Source organism: Ctenopharyngodon idella, chromosome 20, assembly GCF_019924925.1.
Source record: "Ctenopharyngodon idella isolate HZGC_01 chromosome 20, HZGC01, whole genome shotgun sequence".
Taxonomy (NCBI): domain Eukaryota; kingdom Metazoa; phylum Chordata; class Actinopteri; order Cypriniformes; family Xenocyprididae; genus Ctenopharyngodon; species Ctenopharyngodon idella.
Genome location: NC_067239.1, coordinates 22,950,188 through 22,974,481, shown reverse-complemented (window position 1 = coordinate 22,974,481; position 24,294 = coordinate 22,950,188). Strand labels below are relative to the sequence as shown.

General features: G+C 37.4%; 1 protein-coding gene across 1 annotated transcript; it reads right to left on the bottom strand.

Moving 5' to 3' along the window:
• Window positions 1-4,219: 4,219 nt before the first annotated feature.
• ankef1a (ankyrin repeat and EF-hand domain containing 1a) lies at window positions 4,220-24,246 on the bottom strand. Its single transcript, XM_051875290.1, has 11 exons — window positions 24,168-24,246; window positions 22,437-22,795; window positions 21,524-21,723; window positions 21,162-21,311; window positions 20,897-21,020; window positions 19,184-20,012; window positions 18,580-18,806; window positions 18,156-18,325; window positions 16,974-17,114; window positions 16,188-16,343; window positions 4,220-6,152 (listed from the first exon to the last, which is right to left on the bottom strand). Exons 2-10 carry the CDS (start codon window positions 22,786-22,788, stop codon window positions 16,191-16,193), a joined length of 2,346 nt encoding a protein of 781 aa, XP_051731250.1. The 5' UTR covers window positions 22,789-22,795; window positions 24,168-24,246; the 3' UTR covers window positions 4,220-6,152; window positions 16,188-16,190.
• Between the last annotated feature and the right edge of the window lie 48 nt (window positions 24,247-24,294).

The window sequence follows — 24,294 nt, the reverse complement described above, 5'->3', positions numbered from 1 at the left end:
ATTTTCACACGTATGCTTATTTTGCTCCGCTCAGAGAGTAACACGCAATGAGGTAAAAAATATTTTACTTACTTTCTTGAATACGCTGTTACTGACTGATGTCAGGAAGTCATGTGACAACACCTAATCATGCTCAGGGAAACCCCTCTGGAGAACATTGCAAAACCAGCAGGACAAACTGTTAAAGCAAAAACACCTACTGGAAGAATGACTTGCAAAAGCTGAAGTATAGGTGGCCTTGAAATAAGTTAGTCAGATTGCATATTTTTAGTGTTCATAATTCATTAATTTTGATGTTAGTTTATGCCACGATGTATATTTCCTGAGGGTTCCAAGAGGCCACAAGAATTCAAGAGATTTTATGTATTTTTAATACACAGTTTAAACTCAACTATATAAAAGTTTTATGTGATATGTACCCCCTTAAAGGGACAGTTCACCCAAAAATAAAATATTTGTCATCATTTATTCACCCTCATGTTGTTCCAAACCTGTACAAGTTTCTTTCTTCTGTTGAACACAAAAGAAGATATTTTGAAGAATGTCCAAACAGTTGATGGACCCCATTGACTTCCATAGTATTTTTTTCTTATTATGGAAGTCAATGGGGTCCATCAACTGCCTGGTTACCAACATTCTTTAAAATATCTTCTTTTGTGATCAACAGAAAAAAAAAGAAAATCATACAGGTTCGGAACAACTTGAGGGTGAGTAAGTAATGACAAAATTTACATTTTTGGGTGAACTATCCCTTTAATAGTCTTAGTTTTCTCGTCATCTCAGTATGCTATTACTTAGTGATGGAGTGAGAAAATATTAGTACAATAAATGTTTTGTGAAGATTTAATGGTAAATTTGAATAAAATTAATAATAATAATATTCATAAATTGATCAAATATGTGATTGTCAACCAAAGTAATACTGTAAATAACTAAATGCACAAATCTCAAGTTACTTTCTCTTAAGATTTGAACATCAAAGACAGTTTAAAGTCAGTTGCTTGTCATGAAATATAATCTAACTTGAAATAAAGCAGATCTTGCTGATTTCCCCCCCATCACTTGGCACTTTTTTGTAATGTTAAGATTAAAGCGAGCCTTTAAAAAAGTCTCCCTGAATCTTTGAAGCCTTTGAAGTTTTGCAGTTTTCATCTGTAGCGTTTGACTTTGCTGCTGCTGTTTTTTCACCTTTGGAACAGAGGCACTAAGAAAGAATTAGTAGTTGCATTATCAACTCTCTTTGTGACTAGACCTTGCTCTCTTACACGTCACTCACAGACTCATTCCCCCCTTAATTAAACCAGAGAGAGGAGAGTGAGAGTGAGAGAGAGCACAGAGGAAGCTGGGCAAGGGGGTGCTGACAGAGATAAAGAGACAGAAAAAGTTGGGGCGGGAGTGGGTGAGTGTAGATCAGAATGCGAGAGGGGGATGGAGGGAGAGAACAGACCAGAGAGAGGAAGAAAGTGAGAGAATGAGGTGAAGAGCTGTTGAAGGGAGGGGGAGCACGCTTCTGCGATGGATTCGACCAGTGACTCAGCACTCTCTTAAAAACATGTTTATTCTCTGCTGCTACAAAGGAATCCTTTAAAATATGACTCAGAGGAATGTGAAAATCTCAGCATCGACACAACAACTGCAGTTATGTGACTTGATGATCTGACTATAGTGTTTTTAAAAAATCTCTTATTTGCAAGTGGTGTTTGGTCAGTCAGCTTTGTCTTAAAATAGTGCCACTGACGCTTGATAAAAATAAATTCACGATTAAACAATTATACTAAGGCAATATGAGCAAGTCATTGTCTTAGAGGGAATTTAATTTTATTACGGGTCAGTGCTGATCACAGCCACTTCCTGAATTTTTTTTTTTTTTTTTTAATTAACTGAGAAGGATAGAAACTGCAAAGTGATCCGAGAGAAGTGAATCAAGCACATCTATTTTGGAAATATATGTGATATTAGTTTTAGTAGTCATTATACAAAAAATATTGGACTGCAGAATGCTGCAATTGACCAATCAGAATCAAGTATTCTAGAGAGCCGTGTATTAGTAAAATGGATTGTTCCAGTCCTGGCTTCTGATCTGTCAATACAGCATTCTATCCCTGCAAAAATCAATGATATAGTAGCATGTTTGTTTACCATATCGGTTTTATATTGCCTTGCATTTTTATCTCAAAGTCTCATCTCAACTATTACGTAATTTCTAACTAATGATTCTTTAAGCATTATATAGGCTAATGTGGTATTAGTTAATGTTGATAGAGTTCTTATTGTCAATTGCTACTGAAGAAAATATGGCTTTTTATACCTGGGTTTGCTTAGAGTTTATCCCTTCTTTTGTTTGTGATTTATTTCCTATTCTAGTGACACATTTTATTTAGCATTTATGCAAAAGTTTGCTTTGGCTGGCTTGTCACTCCGGCAGACAATATTGTTCTAGCTGCTCATTACATCCCGTCTCCTTCACCCTAGACGTGCATGACCTATTTTCCACAGAGGTTCATTCAGATTTCTCTCCGGTTGCTCCACAGAGCCCTGTAGAGTGAAAATGCCACCCTGCAAGCTTGATAATTCAGGAAAGTGATATTCAGTCTGATAATTGATGAGCGGATGGATTTGAGACGGGTGGCAATGTTGATAAGTGTGTGACTAAGGGTCTCAAATGCCCTGGTGCAGATATATATCAGAAGAAATATTGATCCGTATAGATCTGAGCTTTTATAAGGGACTGTAGTTTCATTTTTCCCTTTCATTCAATCCAAATAAGAATGGGTAATTAAAATAAACATTAAAAAAATATGATATTGTTATCAAAAATATGTATTAATATGTTTGGATAATCACCAAAATGCATAAGACCAGTATCAAAGCACCTAAATTTATGCCAGCTGTCATTCTCTTTCTGATTGTTATGGGGGCAGGAAAGGGTTACATTGATCCCTTGGGCACTGAGGCAGCATGCTGTAGCACTGAGGTCAAAGGTTAATTACCACCTAAATTGATTTGATCCGAAGTCATGTAACATCAATATGTATTTATGTATAAGACTGTATCCACAGTGGAGTCTTAAGTAGACCCAGAACAAATGTTTCATTCTTGTCGGGGTGATAGTGTAGAGAATAGTTTTGAACACGCCTGTGTGCATTAGGCTGAAATGTGATATCCCTTCTATCCAATTAACAGGACGTCTTATACTTTTTTCCAATTGAATGTGTGCAGTTCCTCTCCACATGCATGTCTATGTAAAGTGGTGATGTCTATTTGCTCACTTATTGGCTGTGTAATCTATGCTTGTGTGCACAGTAAATAATGATTTTCTTAATCAGTATTTTTGTCTGGTTTTCCAGTAAAAAATAAATAAATCATTAAAGTCCCCCTGTAGTCAATAATTTTATCCCTTAAAACTCATATTTGATCACCAAAATGACATATTTAAAAATTTTTCCTGTGAAAAAAAAATTCTTGATGCCTTAAAATAGCTTGAATGTAACTCTACACCCTTGCTTCATTTAGTATACAGAGTTCTATGAATATGCTAATTAGCCCCGCCCCCACTCACTCGCACGAGCTCAACTTACTGAGGTAAACGCTGCACAATGGTATCATTTTTTACAACGTTGGACACATAACGGTAATTAAAATGATTAGCCTTTTGTTTGACTACATTATCAAACAGCTGAAAATGTGTTGCTAATGTTACACAAACCATGTTCCCGTTGGACATCTCAGAGTCGGACAGCTGCCTTTTAACGATCAGTATCCTTACAAACGCTTTGAACAACGTCAGTGGAGAAAGGCATATAGTTCATCATAACATCGTAATAAACATCATACACCCGCCATATTGCTAATTCTATGTGATTTTTCATATCAACAGAAAAATATACCAGGATAACCTGTTCGCTGTTAATGATATGCTAAAACCCGCCGGCACGTTGACGTGATTGGTTACAAGGTAGTTTGTGACGTCACAGACACCAGCGATTTCAAACTGCGGGTCTTTTTTTCACTGCAGTTTTAAGGAGAAATTACTCAGCAATGGTGTTGACATAAATTTGCACATGGTTTGTCTTAAAGCATATTAAAAACACCACATAGACATACAACAACATTAAAAACTTGATTTTCACCACAGGGGGACTTTAAAATGAGAAATTTATCTTAACTTTACTGTTTTATTATTATTTTTAAATTGGCTATCGTAATGAAATACTCTTAATAAATTGGCTCCCCTTCAATTCATTTGGAATTTTATTTGAGCAAGACACAGGAAGTTTGAATTTAAATTCAAATGACAGGAAGAAGAATCTATGGGAAATGAAATGTTCTTCCACCCTGGTTCACAAAAGTTAATCTATAATATGAGCAGGAATAAAGATCTGAGCCACTTTGACAAGGGCCAGATTGTTACGGAAAGGCGACTGGGTCAAAGTATCTCTGAAATGGAAAGGATTGTGGGTTGCTCCTAGTCAGCAATGGTGAGAATTTACCAACAGTGAGTCCGAGGAGGGACAAACCATAAACCGGCGACAGGGTGTTGGGCGCCCAAGGCTCATTGATGCATTTAAATGATTGTTTTGTCCACCATGGAAAGCGCCTACAATGGGCATGTGAGCATCAGAACTGGACCTTGGAACAGCAGAAGAAGGTCGCCTGGTCCGATGAGTCCTGTTTTCTTTTACATCATGATGTACTGTGGTACGATGACAAGGCGGCAGAGGGAGTGTGATGCTCTGTGCAATGTTCTGCTGGGAAATCCTTTGTCCGCCATTCATGTGGACGTAAATTTGACGTGCCATCTACCTAAACATTGCTGCAGACCAGGTATACCCCTTCATGACAATGGTGTTCCCTGGTGGAAGGGTCCTCTTTCAGCAGGATAATGCACCCTGCCAAACTGCAAAACATTGTTCAGGAATGGTTTGAGGAACATGATGAAGAGGTGAAGGTGTTGCCCTGGCCTCCAAAGTCCCCAGATCTCAATCCAATTGAGCATCTCTGGGATGTGCTGGACCAACAAGTTCAATCCATGGTGGCTCCCCCTTGCAACCTACAGGACTTGAAGGATCTGCTGCTAACATCTTAGTGCCAGATACCACAGGACACCTTTAGGGGTCTAGTGGAGTCCATGCTTTGGCGGGTCGGCAATGTTTTGGCGATGGAGGACCAACAGCATGTTAGGCAGGTGGTCATAATGTTTTGGCTCATCTGTGTATATATGCTTATATATTCAATTGCAATTCAGCCTTCTGTTTGCTACCTCAATTCAAATTCAGGAACTGAGTTGGGATTTTAAAGACATTCTCAATACAAACTTTTTCAAAGGATGTTTAGATTTTTACTGGAAAACAAGACAAAAATACTAATTAAAACAATGATTTTTTGCAGTGATGCACTTGCTCATTTGCATCATGGGAAAAACTGTGGAACAGCTGAGTTGCTCTTACTGCATGACTACATCTGATGTGTCCAGTGAGCAAACGTAATGACCGCACTTTTAAAATAAGGACATCAGGACATAAACAGTTTTAGACCATGCAGACTTGCATCTTGCTACAGCATGAAAGTTTTCAGTTGATTGCACTTTCTTTTTAGCGTCTGTGTGTTATTGTTTGGAAAATAGACTGGAAGTGGGGAAGATTGCAGAGTTTCGCTAAAGCTATCAGTCTTTCAGGGCTCGTACACATGGTGCAATAACTGCTCCGTCTTTCGCTCATTCTCTTTTTCTCCCCCTCCGCTATGAGTAGTGCAGCGTTCTGGTTGGTGAGGCAAACCTGCCTGTTTGTGATCATTATCATTTCAGGCTTAGTTGGAGACATCAGTAGAACACAGGTAACGGTGAATGAGTGTGTGTGATGGATTTAAGCGAAGACTAGTGTAACAACACTTAAGCTTCATAGATCGAACACCAGATTAGTCCTTGATGCCTTCACCTGCATGTTGCCATGGAAACATGGGGGTTCTCTCCCCATGCGTCACCTGCAGCTGCGTTTTTTTTTTCTCGCAGAGATGCTCACGTTCGTGTAGAAAGCCTGTGAAGAGGTGAAAGCGGATGTCCTCAAGCCATGTTGTGTCATAATGTGTACGAATTTGATGAATGATACTTCAATTTACTCATTCCCTTCCTGCTTCGTTACGTTGCTTTGTAAAACCTGTAAAATAGAAAGATAAAAAATGTTAAAATAATTCAGAGAAAATAATTTCATTATTATTTTTGTAGTGAATGCCTTAACACATCAATTATTTTAAGAAATACATTATGAGCTAATATAATGGCTCATACAGAACATGAACCCACTTTACAGTTTTACTTAAGGTTCCTAGAGAGTGCATCACAGTAAAAGGTTTCCAGTTTATTTCAAATCTTACATAACTGTAAAGTGAATCATGGTTTCAGTGAGGGAGTCAGCTGTGAACTCTAATGCTGAATTCAGAACTGCATACTAGCATACTACTCTAACTATTTTTGCCATAGAAAGATATGGGGAAAATAGTAAGAGTAGTATGTTAGTATGCGGTTCTGAATTCAGCATGAGTTCACTCTGAGAGTCAGTTCAGAGTAACAATTCTAAATATAATAAACTGAGTGAATCTGAATCGAACTGCTAACTCACGAGTGGATACAAGATTGAATTGTAAATATGATTCCAAAAAGAACCACTTCATAAGATTAATTTGATTGTGAAACAGACATCATGGATTGCACTGTTCATTGAACAACACTCAACACACTGCATTTTGTGACTGCATATCATGCGACAATGAGTCAATAGCACCTAAAATGTTCATTTATTGATGCAAATGTTTGTTTTTGAGTATTTGTTTGTATTTGTGTACTTGAGCATTATTGATGGAACTGTGGGGTTAACTAAGACAAAAAAAAAACACTGCTCTACACTCTTAAAAATAAATGATATAAATGCATAATGCAATAAATGCATATATTACCTTTATGAATAACTATATAAAATAAATAATGTTTTAAGTAAAAAATGTTCAATAGAGAATTTGCAAAGATGGTAAAATGAAGTGAACTAAAACCGCCAGTAAGTGGCGGCAAGTCACTGTTTTTATGAGTGAGTCATCGAGTCATTCATTCAGTAACGAAGCAAGTGGCTGTATTTATGAATCATTGAGTCATGATTCGTTTAAAGCTGCAGAATTGTTCATGAATCACCGACGTGTGTTGTAGTTCTGCTGTGGCTTTCGCTGGAACTATTATTTAATTGCAAAATAGAGTAAATACTGACAGTACTCTGTTTAAATTGTACGTTTTGATTTTTGACCTGTTGTATAATAATCAAATATAATAATTTGCAGTCATGTATTTAATGTTGATAACGAGCAAGAATGCAATTGTTCCCAAATATCCACAAGAACTCACACAAGGTATGTTTTTGTATCGAAGAAAGTTGAGTCTTAAATCGATATCAATCCACTGTCTGTGTCTATATTTGTTCTTCATGTGAGCAAGTGCTAAATCCCCACTTTTACAAATGTGCATTGTCAAGAACGGCAGTAACTTAGTGCGATTTGCAAAGGCAGCAGACTTTGCACTCAACCTATCATATACATGTGGATGCAGTCAGTTTTGACCGCAAAAGATGAGGTAATTTGATTGGATGTCATGGATTTACGCATTTTGCCAGTTAGAAATACATGCTCGGTTTTAATATTATTTTAAGGTAGGGTAGAATTAAATGAACTACTCAGCATTTTGTTTGCGTACCCCCTTCTGTCACCTCACGTACCCCCAGTGGTACGCGTACCCCAGTTTGGGAACCACTGCGAAGAACCATTTTTGGTTCCCAAAGAACCTTTCAGTGAACAGTGCTTAAAAGAATATTTTTCTTAGCGTAAAGATCTAAAGAACCTTTTCACCTTTTCACTTTTTACTCCAGAATCAGTTTGCTGTCGGGGATTTGTCATGTTGTGTCGCATCCAGTGTAGACAGCATCACTGATTATAATGGGTTCTATTGTCTTTTGTCGCATTGTGTCATTCACGTGCGGTTTAAACACGGTGTAAGAGTGAGGTACAGACCTGGGGCCGGATTCATGAAAATCTTCTTAAGAAAGAAGTTTAGATAGAACTTAAATTAAGTAGAAAATGAAAGGCTTGGTGTTATTTGATTGAAAGGCGGGTATTGCTGAAGACTCACTGAATGAAAAACACCTCAAAGCCTGTCTTTTGCACTGCCTGTAGATTACCGTAGATATAAGCGCACAGACCATATTCATACGGCTGGCTTGATGGGACTTAATCGCTCAGCGTTGTGTTTTTAATCCGTCGTGTCAAGTTAAAATCATTATTTTAAAAGAGCCTGTCTCAAGAAGATGTAGCGGTTATTCCCATTCATTTGCGCTGTCTTTCTTGCGCTCTCTCTAGAGTGAATGCGTCCTGTATCTTTGTGCTGCTTTGCTGGTTCTTGAGCGATGTATACTTGCAAATGATCGATCAGTGTCACCTCAGAGTCCCCGTCCACATATGTTACTAGTAGTAATATGTATTATATTTAGCTAGCTAGTGTTATGTTGCAGTGCTTAATATTTGAAACAACCCAATAAATTGACCCTTCGCCGGGAGTTTGATTGACAGGCGATCTAACCAATCATAACGCTGAATCCGCCATTTTGTCTGACAAAGCAGTCAGGGGAGTTAGTAGGCTAGATTAACGTTGGTGGACTTGAACTTGAAAAATTATGTGTACTGACGTCTTTCTGTGGTTCATTCATGTTTATTTGATGATATAAATTAACTAGTAAGAAGAGATGATCTGTTCATGAGCCACTTGAGCTGAGGCGCTACAGCGATTTGTCATGACACATTAAAGAGCCACAAAACACTATTTATTGTTTAAATTTCTTTAAAAATTACAAAATTTGAAATTTGAGACTTTGTTTGATATCAAAAGTAACCTGCTCTGTCTTGTCTGTTGATACGTTGTCAGTGTCCTCTTTGCTCCGCGATGTATTTTTCATTGTGAGAACATGATGTGTGGCGTGAGAGTGCCATGGCTTGTCGGACATAGCAACAGTAACTAAAGGAGGCGGGGTTTTGCGAATGGTCAATTCATTAAACATATTTACAATGATTTTTAAGAATATTCTTTTCGAGAATATGAATACTTCTTAAGAACAATCTTAAGAAAAAAAGATAAGAACATTCTTAAGAAAAGTTTTTGGGAATCCAACATATTCTTATAATTTTTTCTTCTTTAGTTAGAAAATAAGGAGAAATTGGCAGTTAAGAAGAATTTTATTCTTCAGAATGTTTCGTGAATCTGGCCCCTGGACCCAGACTGTCATGTCTGGCGCCTGCAACACATACAAGTGTCTCTTGCAGACCTGATGCAGCATTTTTTGCCAGGGTGTTACTGGCAGATCTTACCCTTAAGGGCTGCTCAGAGGGAGACTAGTACCTCAGTGCCTTCTGCTGCTTAATGAACCGCAGCTTCCAGCTATGCAAGATTGTGCGTGTGGTTTTATGTGGCTTTGTTTGTGCCCAGAGGTGGAACAGCAGACGCCTCCACTGCAGTGAAAATGAAGCTGCCCAGCGCTGAAACCATGACCCACTCCAGATAGAGCGGATCGATGGAGTGCAGAGCAGATCTCTGCCAGCTTCACCCTGCTGGCTCCGCAGTGCTCAGCCTCACGCTCTCATCCTCTGAACCCTGTCACTGATATATGGCCACTCACTCCAACACTGCATGGCGCTCAACCCCAGTGCGTTAGACCTGACTACAACACAATCATACATTAGTGATATTATCACTGGAGGGTTCATAAAAATTGCTTTTTCAGACTGCTGGAATGGCAACAAGACAATATAATTTCTTTTCTCTCAGCATCTGGTAGTGAGATTAAAGATTAAAGCCTGATTCAAATGCTAAATGACCACTGCGGTGATTATATTACTCACCGTATTACTAGGTCTTCACTGGCATTGGTTTCAAGACTGTTTCTTGTGAATTTTAAAACCAAGGAAAATAACCTGGCTGAGAATTTTTTGTGATTGCATCTGTATTGTTGTTGTCAAGTTCCCCTGGGTGGGTACCAAAATAAACTAAGGACAGCAAGTGAAAGATCGCTGGGAAGGCAAAAGGTGATGCTACAAAGAATGGATGCCAAATGCAAATGGTAATTGCAGAAAAATGCTCAACAGCAAGGTACTTGAACTTCTGCCATCAGCTTCTATCGACTGAAATTGTACACCAACTCCTTGAGAAAAGAACTTGAGTGAGGGACTCCAAAACAATCCCTCACTCTACAACAACAGCAACTGTACTCAAGGCTGCTGGTATAAAAATCTCACTGCACATCAGAGAAAGAAAAAAATATATATAAAAAGAAATATCTCTTTTTTTAGATACTGCTGTGCCTAACATTTGATCTGGGTTGAGGGATATATATGCAACATCGTTTGGGGTCAGTAAGATTATTAAACTTATAAGTTTTATTAAGATTATAACGTCTTTTATTCAGCATAGGTGGATTAAATTCATCAAAAATGATAGTAAAGACATTTATGTTGTTACAAAAGATTTCTATTTCATTGTTCTTTTGAACTTTCTATTCATCAGAGAATCCTGAAAAATTGTATCATGATTTACAAAAAAAAATATTAAAGGGTTAGTTCACCCAAAAATGAAAATTCTGTCATTAATTACTCACCCTCATGTCGTTCCACACCTTTAAGACCTTCGTTCATCTTCAGAGCACAAATTAAAAGATTTTTGATAAAATCCAATGACTCAGTGAGGCCTCTATTGCCAGCAAGATAATTTTTGATGAGAATATGTTTTGTGTGACAAAAAAAAAAAAAAAAATAATAATAATGACTTTATTCAACAATATCTAGTGATGGGCGAAAAACACTGCTTCATGAAGCTTCGAAGCTTTACGAAACTTTTGTTTCGAATCAGTGGTTCAGAGCGTGTTTTAAACTGCCAAAGTCACGCCTCCCAGTGGTAAACTATTGAAATTTCGAAACACTTATGACGTAACGAAGCCTCATTTGCTGAAATCATGTGACTTTGGCAGTTTGATATGCGCTCCGAACCACTGATTCGAAACAAAAGTTTTGTAACGCTTCGAAGCTTCATGAAGCAGTGTTTTGAAATCACCCATCACTAGATGTTGTTGAATAAAGTTGTTATTTTGTTTTTTTTTGGCACACAAAAAGTATTCTCGTCGCTTCATGACATTAAGGTTGAACCACTGTAGTCACATGAACTGTTTTAAATATGTCTTTAGTAGCTTTCTGGGCGTCTGGAAGTGTTAATTATCTTGCTGGCAATGGAGGCCTCACTGAGCCATTGGATTTTATCAAAAAATCTTAATTTGTGTTCTGAAGATGAACGAAGGTCTTACAGGTATGGAACGACACGAGGGTGAGTAATTAATGACAGAATTTTCATTTTTGGGTGAACTAACCCTTTAAGCAGCACAATTTTTTTTCACTACTTGGCAATGATATGGATTTTCTGTGTCCATTTTGGTCTCCTGTCCATATTAGCACTATTTTAAGTGCTTCACATAGGAGGTTGTAAACATCTGCACATTTCTCCACCTTACAAGAATTACCCTAATAAACCAGTAATGACCTGTTTTATTGGAACTGACAGACTGTACCCTTCACCAGTATGTGTAAGAAAGTTGCTGTATAAGGGCATCCGTGGACTTATGATAAAACAGTCACATCGTATTCGGCAGACCTCATAAAACCTTGATTCACAGGTCCTATGATATTGTACAACACTAATACCTATGTTTATATGCCTATTCTGTGTCTACTTAAGTGTATGCAGATGCCCAGTCTCTGAACTGAGAATGTTGGGTCTGTGCTCAGATCAGCGGACCCTGGCAGTGGGGCAGAGCTGTGACAGGCACTGAATAAAACACAAACATAGCTCAGGCCAAGCCTGGCCAGCAGAGCACTCTGTCTCCCTTTAGTCCCAGGAGGAACAATAATGCTGAGTAAGGTCCGTGTGGGGGTGTGTATGAGTAGAAACACTGCAGTGCTGCAAGGAAAGACTTTCAACCCAGAAAACAAGGTGGACGCGGCAGGTATATCATTTCAGATGGAGCAAAACAAAGTCTTAGCACAGCACTACATGACCAGATAGATTACCAGTGAAAAGCCTGGAATTATTAAGATTTTCTCTTATGCTCACCAAGGCTGCATTTATTTGATAAAAAAATGCAGTAAATATTGTGAAATATTATTACATTTCAAAAGAATTTTCAGTTTTCTATTTGATTATATTTAAAAATATGATTTATTCCTGTGATGGCAAAGCGTGAGTTTCAGCAGCAGCAGTTACAGTGTCACGTGATCCTTCAAAAATCATTTTAATATGCTGATTTGCTGCTCAATTATTATAAATTATCATTGGTGCTCAATTATTAATAAGTGTTCTTATTATTATCATCAATGCCACAAACAGTTTTTGTCACTTAATATTTTTGTGGAAACTGAAATACTTTTTTTTTTTTTCAGGATTCTTTGATGAATAGAAAATTCAACAGCATTTATTTGAAATAGAAATCATTTGTAGCATTATAAATGTCTATATTGTTACTTGACTGTTACTCATCACACAACTGTTCAACGTTGATTATAATAAGAAATATTTCTTGAGCACCAAATCCGCATATCAGAATGATTTCTGAAGGATCATGTGACACTGAAGACTGGAGTAATGATGCTGAAAATTCAGCTTTAGTACAGAAATAACTTGCATTTTAAATATATTCAAATAGAAAACAGTTCTTTTAAATTGTAATAATATTTCACAATATTACCATTTCTGTATTTTTGATCAAATGAATGGTCAGCATAAGAGTCTTCTTTCAAAAATATTAAAAAATATAAAAAAGTTTCAGCAGTGTGTATTAATAGCAGTCATGACAAATCCTATTAAATACAACAATGTACATGAATATTAAGCTAAAAAATGTCAAGTGAGATTACTCGACATATACGCAAAAACACAATTTGCATGTGCGTGCTTATTACTCTTGAAAGATCTTGTTTACACTGAAGCCAAGAGCATTGATTTTATTAAAAATTCACTCCTCTATTTCCATCCCTGACTCACCCCCCACATGGCCCTGTTTTGTTACCCACATCTACAGGGATGAATGTCACCGACAGGTTCACACTCACACTATCGCTTTCATTCGCCCTGTCCTTCTCTCTCTCTGATGCACTAACTCTCTAAACCGCCCCCCATCTCTCTCTGCCACTCTCATGTTTGCTCTTTTGTTGTCTATCATCTCTTTCTCAGCTTCTGGAACAAACATAGTAAAACAAATTCAATTTAGACATGCATGCACACACAAAAATCCATATATATATATATATATATCTCTCCAATGCTAGTTACAGTATCTGATAATTGACATAAATTCTCCATAATCTGATTGGATACCAAATGGAGATGTGTAAACCTCATAGTTTCAGTAGCCTTGATTTATAGCTGTTGGTTTTGACCATTTATTTTGTTATGTAACCATGCCCAACAGACCTTGAAGGCATAGCAATCCTAATGATCTAATTCGGTGGTAAACGCTGGTATCAGCAGACATGGGCGCATTTAATCAGATCCATGTCGTACAAATACAAAACACCTTATCTTTGTTTTTCAGGCGCCACTATTGACATTTTAAACAGAGATTACTCTTTCTCTGCAGTTACAGTAAAACATTGTTGTGTTGATTTGATGTGGTTATTTATTTCTTTAATGCTGTAAGAATCCTTTTCACTCATTAGTGGTACATTTCTATTGGTTTATAAACTAACAGAATACATCAGGGACTAAATCAGAGAGACTGTTTAATGAAAGAGACTTAAAATGGCAGCTATGATACATAATACATGCAATCTATACCTGCAAATTTTAAATGACCCTTTAATTAAGATCAAATTAGGACTCTAAACAATCACAATAGTTTTGGCTGTCATTTTGCAGTGCTGAGCTGTAACACAAGTCCCTGAGGGTCTCACAACAACCATCCAAATCAGACACTGTTCGTATGTAAACACTATTGCGCCATCTGTTGGCCAAACGGAGGAACCGTGCAAAAAAAAAAAAAAAAAGGACAGCCGAGTGGCGCATTTTCATGCAGAAAGAATCTAGAATCTAGAATCTACTCTGAAACCACTGCTGTCTCAGTAACTGGTGGCCATCTGTAAAGTACACAAAAAAAGAACAGCTCTTTCTACTAGTCACAGTTTCAATCACACATTTCCACTATGACTACATCAGACATGGTTAATCAGCAGTTAATGTATTCATGTTAAAGCATGTGGATAAAATAGCTTGGTTTTCTGAGATAAACAACATGAGGGGTTTTGCGCAGCGCTGCCTGTGGTGAAAGGCCTGCACTCAGCACGCCCGACAGACGCTGAGACGTGGAGGAGACAAACTGCATGCCAGCACGTAGGCAGCAGCTCTCATCTCCTGCCTCCCTTAAACACATAATCAATCTTACTTAACGTACCTCCCTCTCTGAGATGACAAAGAAACAGCCGTGAGACATGCAGTATTAATCCCTAAGTAACTACAGCATAAAACACACTGTATGTTAGAATGGTACCAAAACTAGAGTGCTGATGCTCATGCGAAGTTTGATGCCATGATGCTAAGGCATTTTGGAAGGTTGTCAGGACATTGCTATCAGGTTGCTAAGATGTTGATAGCTGATATTCTGGGGCCAGACTCAGAAAACATTCTTAAGAATAATATTATTCGTAACTGCTTTTTTCTTCTCATTTTTAAACTAAATAATACAGTTATTAAGAATGTTCTTATATTTTTTACCTAAAGGGGTGGTTGATTATGATTTCACATTTTAACTTTAGTTAGTATTTAAGGTTGCTGTTAGAGCATAAACAACATCTGCAAAGTTACAACGCTCAAAGTTCAATGCAAATTGAGATATTTTCTTTTAAAGAATTTGCTGTTTAAGGTCTACAACAAACGGCTGGTAGGGACTACAACGAGCTTCTTCCCAGGTTAGTGACATCACTAACCCTAAAATTTACATAAACCCTGCCCCCAAGAACACGCAACAAAGGGGGCAAGGCCATGTTGGGCTGCTTTAGAGAAGAGGAAGAGTTTTTGTAGTAGAGTGTTGTTACGATGTCGATTTTATGCTGGACTGCTTCACAAACAAGGGTTATGTGACTGCACATGCTAGTCGATGAGTTGAATCAACTCCACAGCAACTACATAAATTTATCCACTAACCATTCAGAAACGTCCATTTGCATTCTAAAAGTTGTAACTTCTTCCTGAGTCTCTCCATCAGTGTCCGGTTTGAACACCGTTACTGACAATCAGCATTTTTGGCTGTGTGAGATTCTCCAGCTTTGTTGTTGTTGAGCAACCGAAGCACGAGCTGTTAAAGCTCCGCCCTCTTCTGGAAAGCGGGCCGGGAGCAGCAGCTCATTTGCATTTAAAGGGACCCACACAAAAATGGCTTGTTCTTGCTAACACCCAAATAGGGGCAAATTTGACAAGCTATAATAAATGATCTGTGGGGTGTTTTGAGCTGAAACTTCAGACACATTCTGGGGACACCAGAGACTTACATTACATCCTGTAAAAGAAGCATTATAGGTCCCCTTTAAGATTGTTCTAAAGACAAAACTTGAGAAGAATTTGAATTCCTGAAAAGAATGTTCTTAGGATAAGTTAAGATAACAACTTGATTTAAATCCCCAAAGGTGAGATGTTTAATTAATTGATTGGCTTGTTTAAATTATTGAGCATTACAACATAACACTAGCTACTTGTAATAAATATTACTATTACTAGGGATGTGCATGAGTACTCTGAAGTGACACATATTATTATGCGTGAAGTGACTTTTTCATTTCTTTGAATTCTTCTTAAGAAGACTGTCATGAATCCAGCCCCTGGGATTATCTACAGTTTATGGTTTATCTACGATCTATATATGATTGTTTTGTCCATTTTATTGTCTGCTAGGTAGAAACTGTTTGTCTGCTCACTTAATAAAAATTAAGAGGACATGCCAAAGATTATTATTACTTCTGTTCTGTGGAGTCTGTGCAAATCCCTAACCCAAAAATGAGCACTAATAATAGTGTTTGCCTTAGCATCAGCAAGCAATATTTGTGCATCAGTGTTGTTTTGATCTTAGACAGGTTTTCACCTTTCAGTCTGTAAGTTCAAACTCCACGGTCTTCTTCTGAATGTTTTTATTGAATGGCATCTTGAAGTCATCAAAGTCCACCTCAAAACTGAAACGCTGCCTCCTCCTTGCCTTTTTCTCAATCAGCTCGCTGGTGGTCAGCTGATTTTGCCATGTCTACAACAAATAGCAGGAAAAACAAATATCATAATCCACTGAAAATAAATGTGCTAATCTTTTGGCCACATCTTTTACTAGAAGTTTGTACGCACATATTTGTGTGTAAAACATATATATTTATATATTTTTTTATGTATTATTTTTTTTATTTTTTCATGTATACATTTTTTTTTTACAGCATATGTTTTGAATAATGATTTAAATAATTGTGCACTTTAATAATTAATTAACAAAGTCTTATATTTCAGAGTAACAAAAATAGGTTCTGCATAAAATGCATCTGAAAATGTGTATTTTTGGCCTATATAAAAAGTGTTCAGTGTATGATGTTAAGGCTGTTAAGAGCATGGCTTTACTTTAAGATCTTGCTGCAGGTGCTTTCAAAACGTGAGCGCGAGGATACATTTGCAAAGAAGAATGTATCCTTACTGTGCGTACAGTTGTTATATGGAGACATACTGTATCTATGTAGAATAATCCAGATTAATGAACGGTAGAATGAGTAAGAACAAATTTATGTGCACACACACCTGTTTTCGCATGAAAACACTTGTTATTATTAGTACATGAGGCCCACTGTGCTTAAACAGGCCTAGCTCACATCCCTGCGAGTGGTATCCAGCTTACCGTTCTTGGCACAAAACTGATGTCCAATTTGTTGAGCTTGCCGCTGGTGATCTGAGTGCTGTGCACGATAACACTGTCTTTCTTCATTGCCTTCTTGACTGCTGAGTTTGAGGAGGCTGTGGGAGTGGGAACGGTGCCCTGCTGAGAAGATAAATCACCAACACCGTAATCAAGACACAGTGGACATGATGACACATTGACAATGGTGTGACTTTCAACAAAGGTTCAGCGGGGTTTCCCTAAGCACACTAACAGAGTCACAAAGCCGCCAGTGCTTTGTTGGGGGTAATGTGACACGTCTGGACTCATTTACTTACTCTTTTGTGGTGTCATCTCATTTTTATGGCTAGATGGTTTTGATCACAGCTCTTACACTGTTTCAATCTTAGATTTGAAATGACACCTTAAATTGTTGTAAATAGTAGCTACTTTTGACAAATTTGTGGTGAAAAAATCTTTATTTCTACATAAGGATAAATACTGATGTTGTAGTATACTGATATTGCAGTCTATAACCCCTATTATGGGACACTTCTGGTTGCAGAATAAATTTGTCATGGATTAAAAAAATGTGAATTGTGCATCCGAAAGCATTTGCTATTGTGTGATGCTACATCAGCGCCACCTTTATCATGCTACTTTATCATGCTACATCAAGTCACCTTTATTTATATAGTGCTTTATACAATGCAGATTGTTTCAAAGCAGCTTTACAGTGATAACAGAAAAATGATTTAATGATGCAAACATAATTTATTTCTGCTGTACAGCAGCTCTAAAAGAAAATAGTGTCATTGTTTAGCTGAAGTCAGTTCAGTGTTGATTCAGTTTCATTGTAAAGATCATCAATTATTAAATTAGTTCATTTCATCTATAAAACAGTTGCTGCATTGTCCAACTCAGTTCAGTTATCATCCAATATTGTCAGTGCAGTCAAATCAATAATATTGTTGAATATTAAGTGTAATAATATTTAATATTATTGGTGTCAGTATAAAGTCCAGAACCATTGTAGAAACAAACAAAAAATAACTAAAATTGCAGAAAAACTATTTATTCCTGGTCTCATAGCATATGCTTGAATAAGAATAAGAATTGTCTATTTTCATTTCATGGAGACTTTAAATGAAGGTAGGCGTGTACAGTAAATATGTCGAATCACATACAGTACGCTTGCTCTACCTTTTCTTTTGTAGAGCCAGGGGTAGAGGCTGGCGTAGGTTTGCGGTGGACTTTGACAGGCTGTGGCTTCTTGTTGTCCTTAGGTCTGGGTAGTGTATTAATCTTAGCCTGGATCAAATCCACCACTCTGAAGTCTGCATAAGCATGGGCAACGTCCAAGCAATTTTGCTCTGCAATTAAAAGATTGAAAGTTCCTGACTCAAATGACAGCAGAGCCAAAGTTGATCAATCTCAGAGATTTAATGCAATGTAAATCAGGGTGTTCATAAGAGCGCTCCAGCAAAGATGAGGTGGCATTGTGGAAATGATGTAGAAACAGTCTGCACTGGTTGCGAAATGGTTATGAATTTGCTTCAGTAGATTTATCTTCTATCAGATGTTGAAGTTGTATTATAACTGTTCTTTGCTAGAAAGTGGACTGTACCTGTCTTATTTACTGCATTGATCTTTGCCCCAGCTTTGATGAGGTACTCCACACAGGATGGCCTACAGCTCTCAATGGCTCTCATTAGAGGAGTGGCTCCATTGAGGGTGGGTGGGTCCACAGAAGCTCCTGCCTCCACCAGCAACTGTATGATGTCCAGCTGTCCTGCATGACAGGCATGGTGCAGAGGAGTCCAGCTGAACTGATCGCATGCGTTCACATCAGCCCTGTGATGAGATTATCATTTGGGTATCATTTATATATAATATATATGCCAATGTAAATATACTTTAATTTATTCCTTATAGTCTATTATTTACTCACCCACATGTCATTCCAAACCTGTATGACTTTCTTTCTTCTGTTGAATATGAAAGAAGATATTTTGAAGAATGTTGGTAACCAAACAGTTTCAGTTCCCATTGACTTCCCATTGTATTTTTGTCCATACAATGGAAAACGAATGAGAAACAAAACTGTTTGGTTACCAACATTCTTCAAAGTATCTTTTCTATGTTCTGCTGAAAAAGAAATGCAAACAGATTTGGAATGACATGAGGGTCCTATCCTTTTAAGTCAACACTTAGAAGTTCATAAGCCTTACCCATTATCAAGGAGGAACTTTACCACTTCATAGTTGCCACTTGCACATGCAGCCATAAGTGGTGTCTTGTAGAAGCGATCCTTCACATCTACTGGAACCTTTTGGCTGAGTGCTAACCTAAGAGACTCAATATCTCCTGTTTTAGCACAGTAGTTCATGTTTATGTATATCTTTTCGGGCTCTTCGATGTACCACGATGTATCATCCTCGATAGGATGTCCTGGTCGATGGTCCCGGTCATATCTGTGAGTATCTGTAGCATGCTGGTAGCTTTCAATCATAAAATGCGGTGGCCCACCATCATCACGCCGATGAATGAGATCAGGCGGGACAGTGCAGATGGGCATGGGTGGATTGAACTTAGTCTTTTTGGTCTTTCCTGCCTTGGTCGCCTTCTTCTTCTTAGGCCCATAAGATGCCATAACATATATCTTTGGAAGATATTTTAGACCTCTTAGAAAGTCATTTATATTTATAAAGCCCTCTCTTCTCTTATCCAGAGCAAGCAGAAGAGTGTGAATTTGGTCATCATCTAGAGGAACGTGAAGTTCCTGAAGAACAGACACAAATGTCACCCTGGACACCACCTCTATTCCCATGATGCCATCTGATGCAGACTCGAAAGCACTTCTTAGCGCATTTTCGTTTTCATGAGACCAGTCGTGAAGTGTCAGAGCCCATGGTTCATTTGTGCCACCCATCCCTTTTGAGAACTTTCCATGTAGTCGTTCAGCCTTCTTAAGCTCTTTTACAGTGGCTTTGTGGCCACAGTCCTTTGCAATCTGACGAGGAAGCAGACCTTCTTGGTTCTTCAATTTGGGATTGCATCCTGAAGTAGGAATATGAGTCGGCGTGAAATATCATATAATAAAGTTCAGCATGTTCCACATCAAGAAGCATGATTGCTTTTATGGTAGTGCTGCATGATTAGGGGAAAAAATGTGTGATATATATTTTTTTTGGTAGAGCTGCACAATTTATTATTATTATTACTAAATAAAAATATGAAACCTTAAGAAATATTGCTATTGTAATACTATTGTACTATAGTAAATTTTCACTGTAAAAAAAATCAAGTATTTAGGAAAAATAATATATAATAACAATAATAATAAAATGTATTTTAGTACAACTGTAAAATTACAGTACTAATATTTGTGGCTTATCTTAATTTCTTCATTTTCAAACATTAAACCATCAAGCTTTTAATTTGGAAGAAAACAGAGCAACATTTATTGCGAACTGTGCCAGTCTGAGACACTAAAAAACACCGGATCATGAGCTGCTCGTGCACAAAATCACACAGTGCTGCGCTTCACATATAATTATTACTTTAAATCTTTAAGCTATATTGCGATTGTATGGCCGTATAGTTAAAAAAAAAAATCCCGTCTTTATCTATCAGGAAAACAGAGAAAAAATATTGATGACTCATCCTGCAATACACAGATTTCTGTCCAATCAAATTCCATCTTGAACAAGAATGTTAAAGGGAAGGAAAATAAACTTTTGTTATTAAGAAAATATGGAAAATAATCACAAAATGCAATTAATTATAAGCTATTTTATAGTTTTTAGCTATAGTTGTTTTGCTATTGATTCATATTATTTAGTCATTTGAAAATTTACACAGATCTGCTTAAAAAAATGAGTAACAAACAGCCTTCTCCCATGGTTTAATGATTTTGTATGACTTAGAATGAATTGATTTACCTCTTTGAGCTAGAAACCTGCAGCAATCTGTGTAGCCACCAGAGGCAGCAAAGTGCAGCGGTGTATCCCCCTTTGTTGTTACTACTCCAAAATCTGCTGCATATGCAGACAGCACCTTAATGATCTGGAAATAGCATTACTGAAGTTAAAAGCAATGATCATAATCACTGGGAGAAATACATAGGCTTATATCAGTTTTATTCAAGAGCAGCACATTTGACCACTTTTTATATAATTGTGAAACAACAATAGAAGTGACACTCACTTCAAAGAAGCCTCGTTCAGCCGCAAAGTGAGCTGAGTGGAATCGCTTCTTATCCAGAGCATTGACGTTTCCTCCTTTCCTGAGGATGGCTCTCACAAGATCTATTGCTCCCGCTCTGGTGGCCTCCATCAGAGCTGTCCGACCTGTTTCCTGGGATATTATACACACACAAATTTAATCTACCAGCACCCACTAACAGAGCTAGTACATGTTATTCGGTGTAATACCCTTTCTTATGAACAAGTGGTTTGGTGTTTGAATTACATGCTCAAGATTTCAGAAGGTCCGTTTGTTTGAATCCAGCTCAGGGAAAGAGGATTGATTTCAAATATACCATTATCAATTACACAACATTTGCATACTTGATTTGTAGCATTGGGGTCTGCTCCTCTCTCTAGGATACTGAGACACATTCCCTCACAGTCCTGAGCTTGCTCGCAGGCCAGCAGGAACACCGGCATCCCAGTTTCTGAAACATTGTTGACATCTGCATTGCCTGTAAGGGCCACCTGGAGGCAGCGCATGTGCCTTTTGGTCGGGTGGATGCAGTAGAAGAGCAAGCCTGGGAGAGAAGTCAGAGTACGGATTACTCAGATCGGTTTACACACTAACTTGTCGTGCCCTGATCTGTAATTAGATAGACTGCATACAGTAAATCTCCAAAATGGCAGGATGCTGCCAGCCATTGATGATCTCTGTCGGGGTAGTTGTGGCCTAATGGTTAGAGAGTTGGACTTGTAACCTGAAGGTTGTGGATTTGAGTCTCAGTACTGGCAGGAAATGTAGGTGGGGGGAGTGAATGAACAGCACTATCTTCCATTCTCAATACCCACAACTGAGGTGCCCTTGAGCAAGGCAACTAACCCCCAATTGCTCCCCGGATGAAAATGAAAAATGGCTGCCTGCTGTGTGTGTGCACTTGGATGGGTGAAATGCAGAGCACAAATTCGGAGTATTGGACACCATACTTAGCTACACATCACTTCACATTATGTGGCTCCCGTCAAATTGTCTTATTAAAGAATAATTTCTTGTGAGGTGTCAAATACGGGAAGCCTCGTTAATATCTAACCCTTGAAAGAAAGTGAGATATTGTATATTGATAAATAAAAATGTTTGCGTATTCACAGATAAAGTTTATACAGTGCATTTATGTTCGCCCATTATTTACCCTGCCATTGACCTAAGCTTGCCCTAAACAGTTGCATGCATATTTTTTGTAATGGATAAAAAGTAGCAGTTATTATATAAATATATTATAAAATAAAAAATTACCTTTCCCTTCTTTGTCTACAAGTTTCATGTCTGCGTTCTTCTTGGCCAGTAGAGACACGATACCGTCATATCCGAGCTCTGCGGCCAGCATCAGCGGTGTCCGCCCCCTGCTGTCCTGCACGTCTGGACGAGCACCCTGAGCTACGAGGAACTCCAGCATGTCAGGATTGTTGGCCACCGACGCCAGGTGCAGGACACCATTCCCCTCGCGTGGCTCGGTGAGATTGATGAGGTCATCAACACCCATGCTGATTAATTTCTCTATGTAAGGCTTATCTCCGTCCTGGACGCACTGAAGCAGCCGGTAGATCTGCAAAACTTCAAGCCTTCCCTTGGCCAGGGTGCATGACATTATGAACCTGAGAATATTAAAAATGTATGGTAGCATTTGCATATTTTTTTTCTATTTTCTTTGTGTTTTGATCTATTTGAATTCTTAACATAATTGAATACATAATTTTTTATCAAAGTGCAATATTCTTACAAAAAAGAAAGTTTCTTTTAAGTGTGCTATCAGTATACTTCTTTTCAAACTAAAAATAAGACTTTCAGTCTACTTTTTATGTAGAAATATACTTGTGCTTTTCAGAAATATACTTATAGAAAATATACTGTAGAAATATACTTAATGTACTTATGTAGAAATATACTTAATGTACTTTTCAGAAATATACTTATAGATATACTTAAAAGTATTCTAAGTAGCCCTATACTTGGCTTGTAGTTGTGTTTACTCTTTTGATTGAGTAGCCTATTAAATACTTTGAACAAATTGATTTATAAAGAAAACAGATATGTTCCTAATTCTGAATATGTAAATTGCTGTATAGTCCACTGGTAGTGTACATAGGAATTTACTTCAGATCTACTTTAAGTACAGTTAAAGGTATATTTCAGGTATAAAATTACCTAAATAGGAACATAGTAGTATACTTAAAGTGCAAAAAGTAATATATAAATAGTAATCCATAACTATGATTCACCTAAAGATAACTTATAAGTATACTTGCAGTATAAAACTACTAAACTAGTTTACTTTGAGTATACTTTTAATAAACTAAAAATTGTGCTAGAAGCATTTAGTCACTATTTACTTGTAGTATAGTTGCAGTACAAACGAAAAACGTAGTCGTCAACTAGTTGTGTACTCAGTGTGCTAGTGTTACACTTAAAGTATACTTAAAAATATACTTTCACACACTAAAAAATGTGCCAATTTAGTCCCAAGTAGTATGAAATAGTACACTTACATTGATAGTGCATTGATATTAGTATACTTACTACATGAAGTATACTTAAAATATACTTGAACTTTACTTAATAAAATGAACTTGAAGTATACTTGTTTTTTCTAAGGGTACACACTATCAAGACGTTATGAATGCCAAAAATGATGACAAAAACTCAAATTTTCATATTGCCATATCACAGACTAAAACCCCACAAATGCAACCCCAAGTGCTTTAGTTGTCTTAATATTTACATGATTTTGTAAATAACATACACATTTCTATTGTACACAACTCATGTTACACCATGGATATTCAGTAAAAACTAATGTAATTTTTTACACTTTTCCATCTTATATTTTAGGACCAAGGGGTTTCCCCCCACGTTGCACATTAGTTTTAATTAAAGATTTTTTAGGTTAGAAACAATATAGTCTGTATGTCGGATCCACAAGTTTTATAAGACTACATTCAATGTCAAACAACAGTCAGATTCTCTTACCTGTAGTCGATGTTTAAAATCAACAGTATGTTAAGTAAATGTTACATTCAACATTGTTACCAAGCGCGTCTCTCTGCGCGCTCTATGTGTCTCTATAGCAACAGCACGCCGTGGCCCGTGAACACTT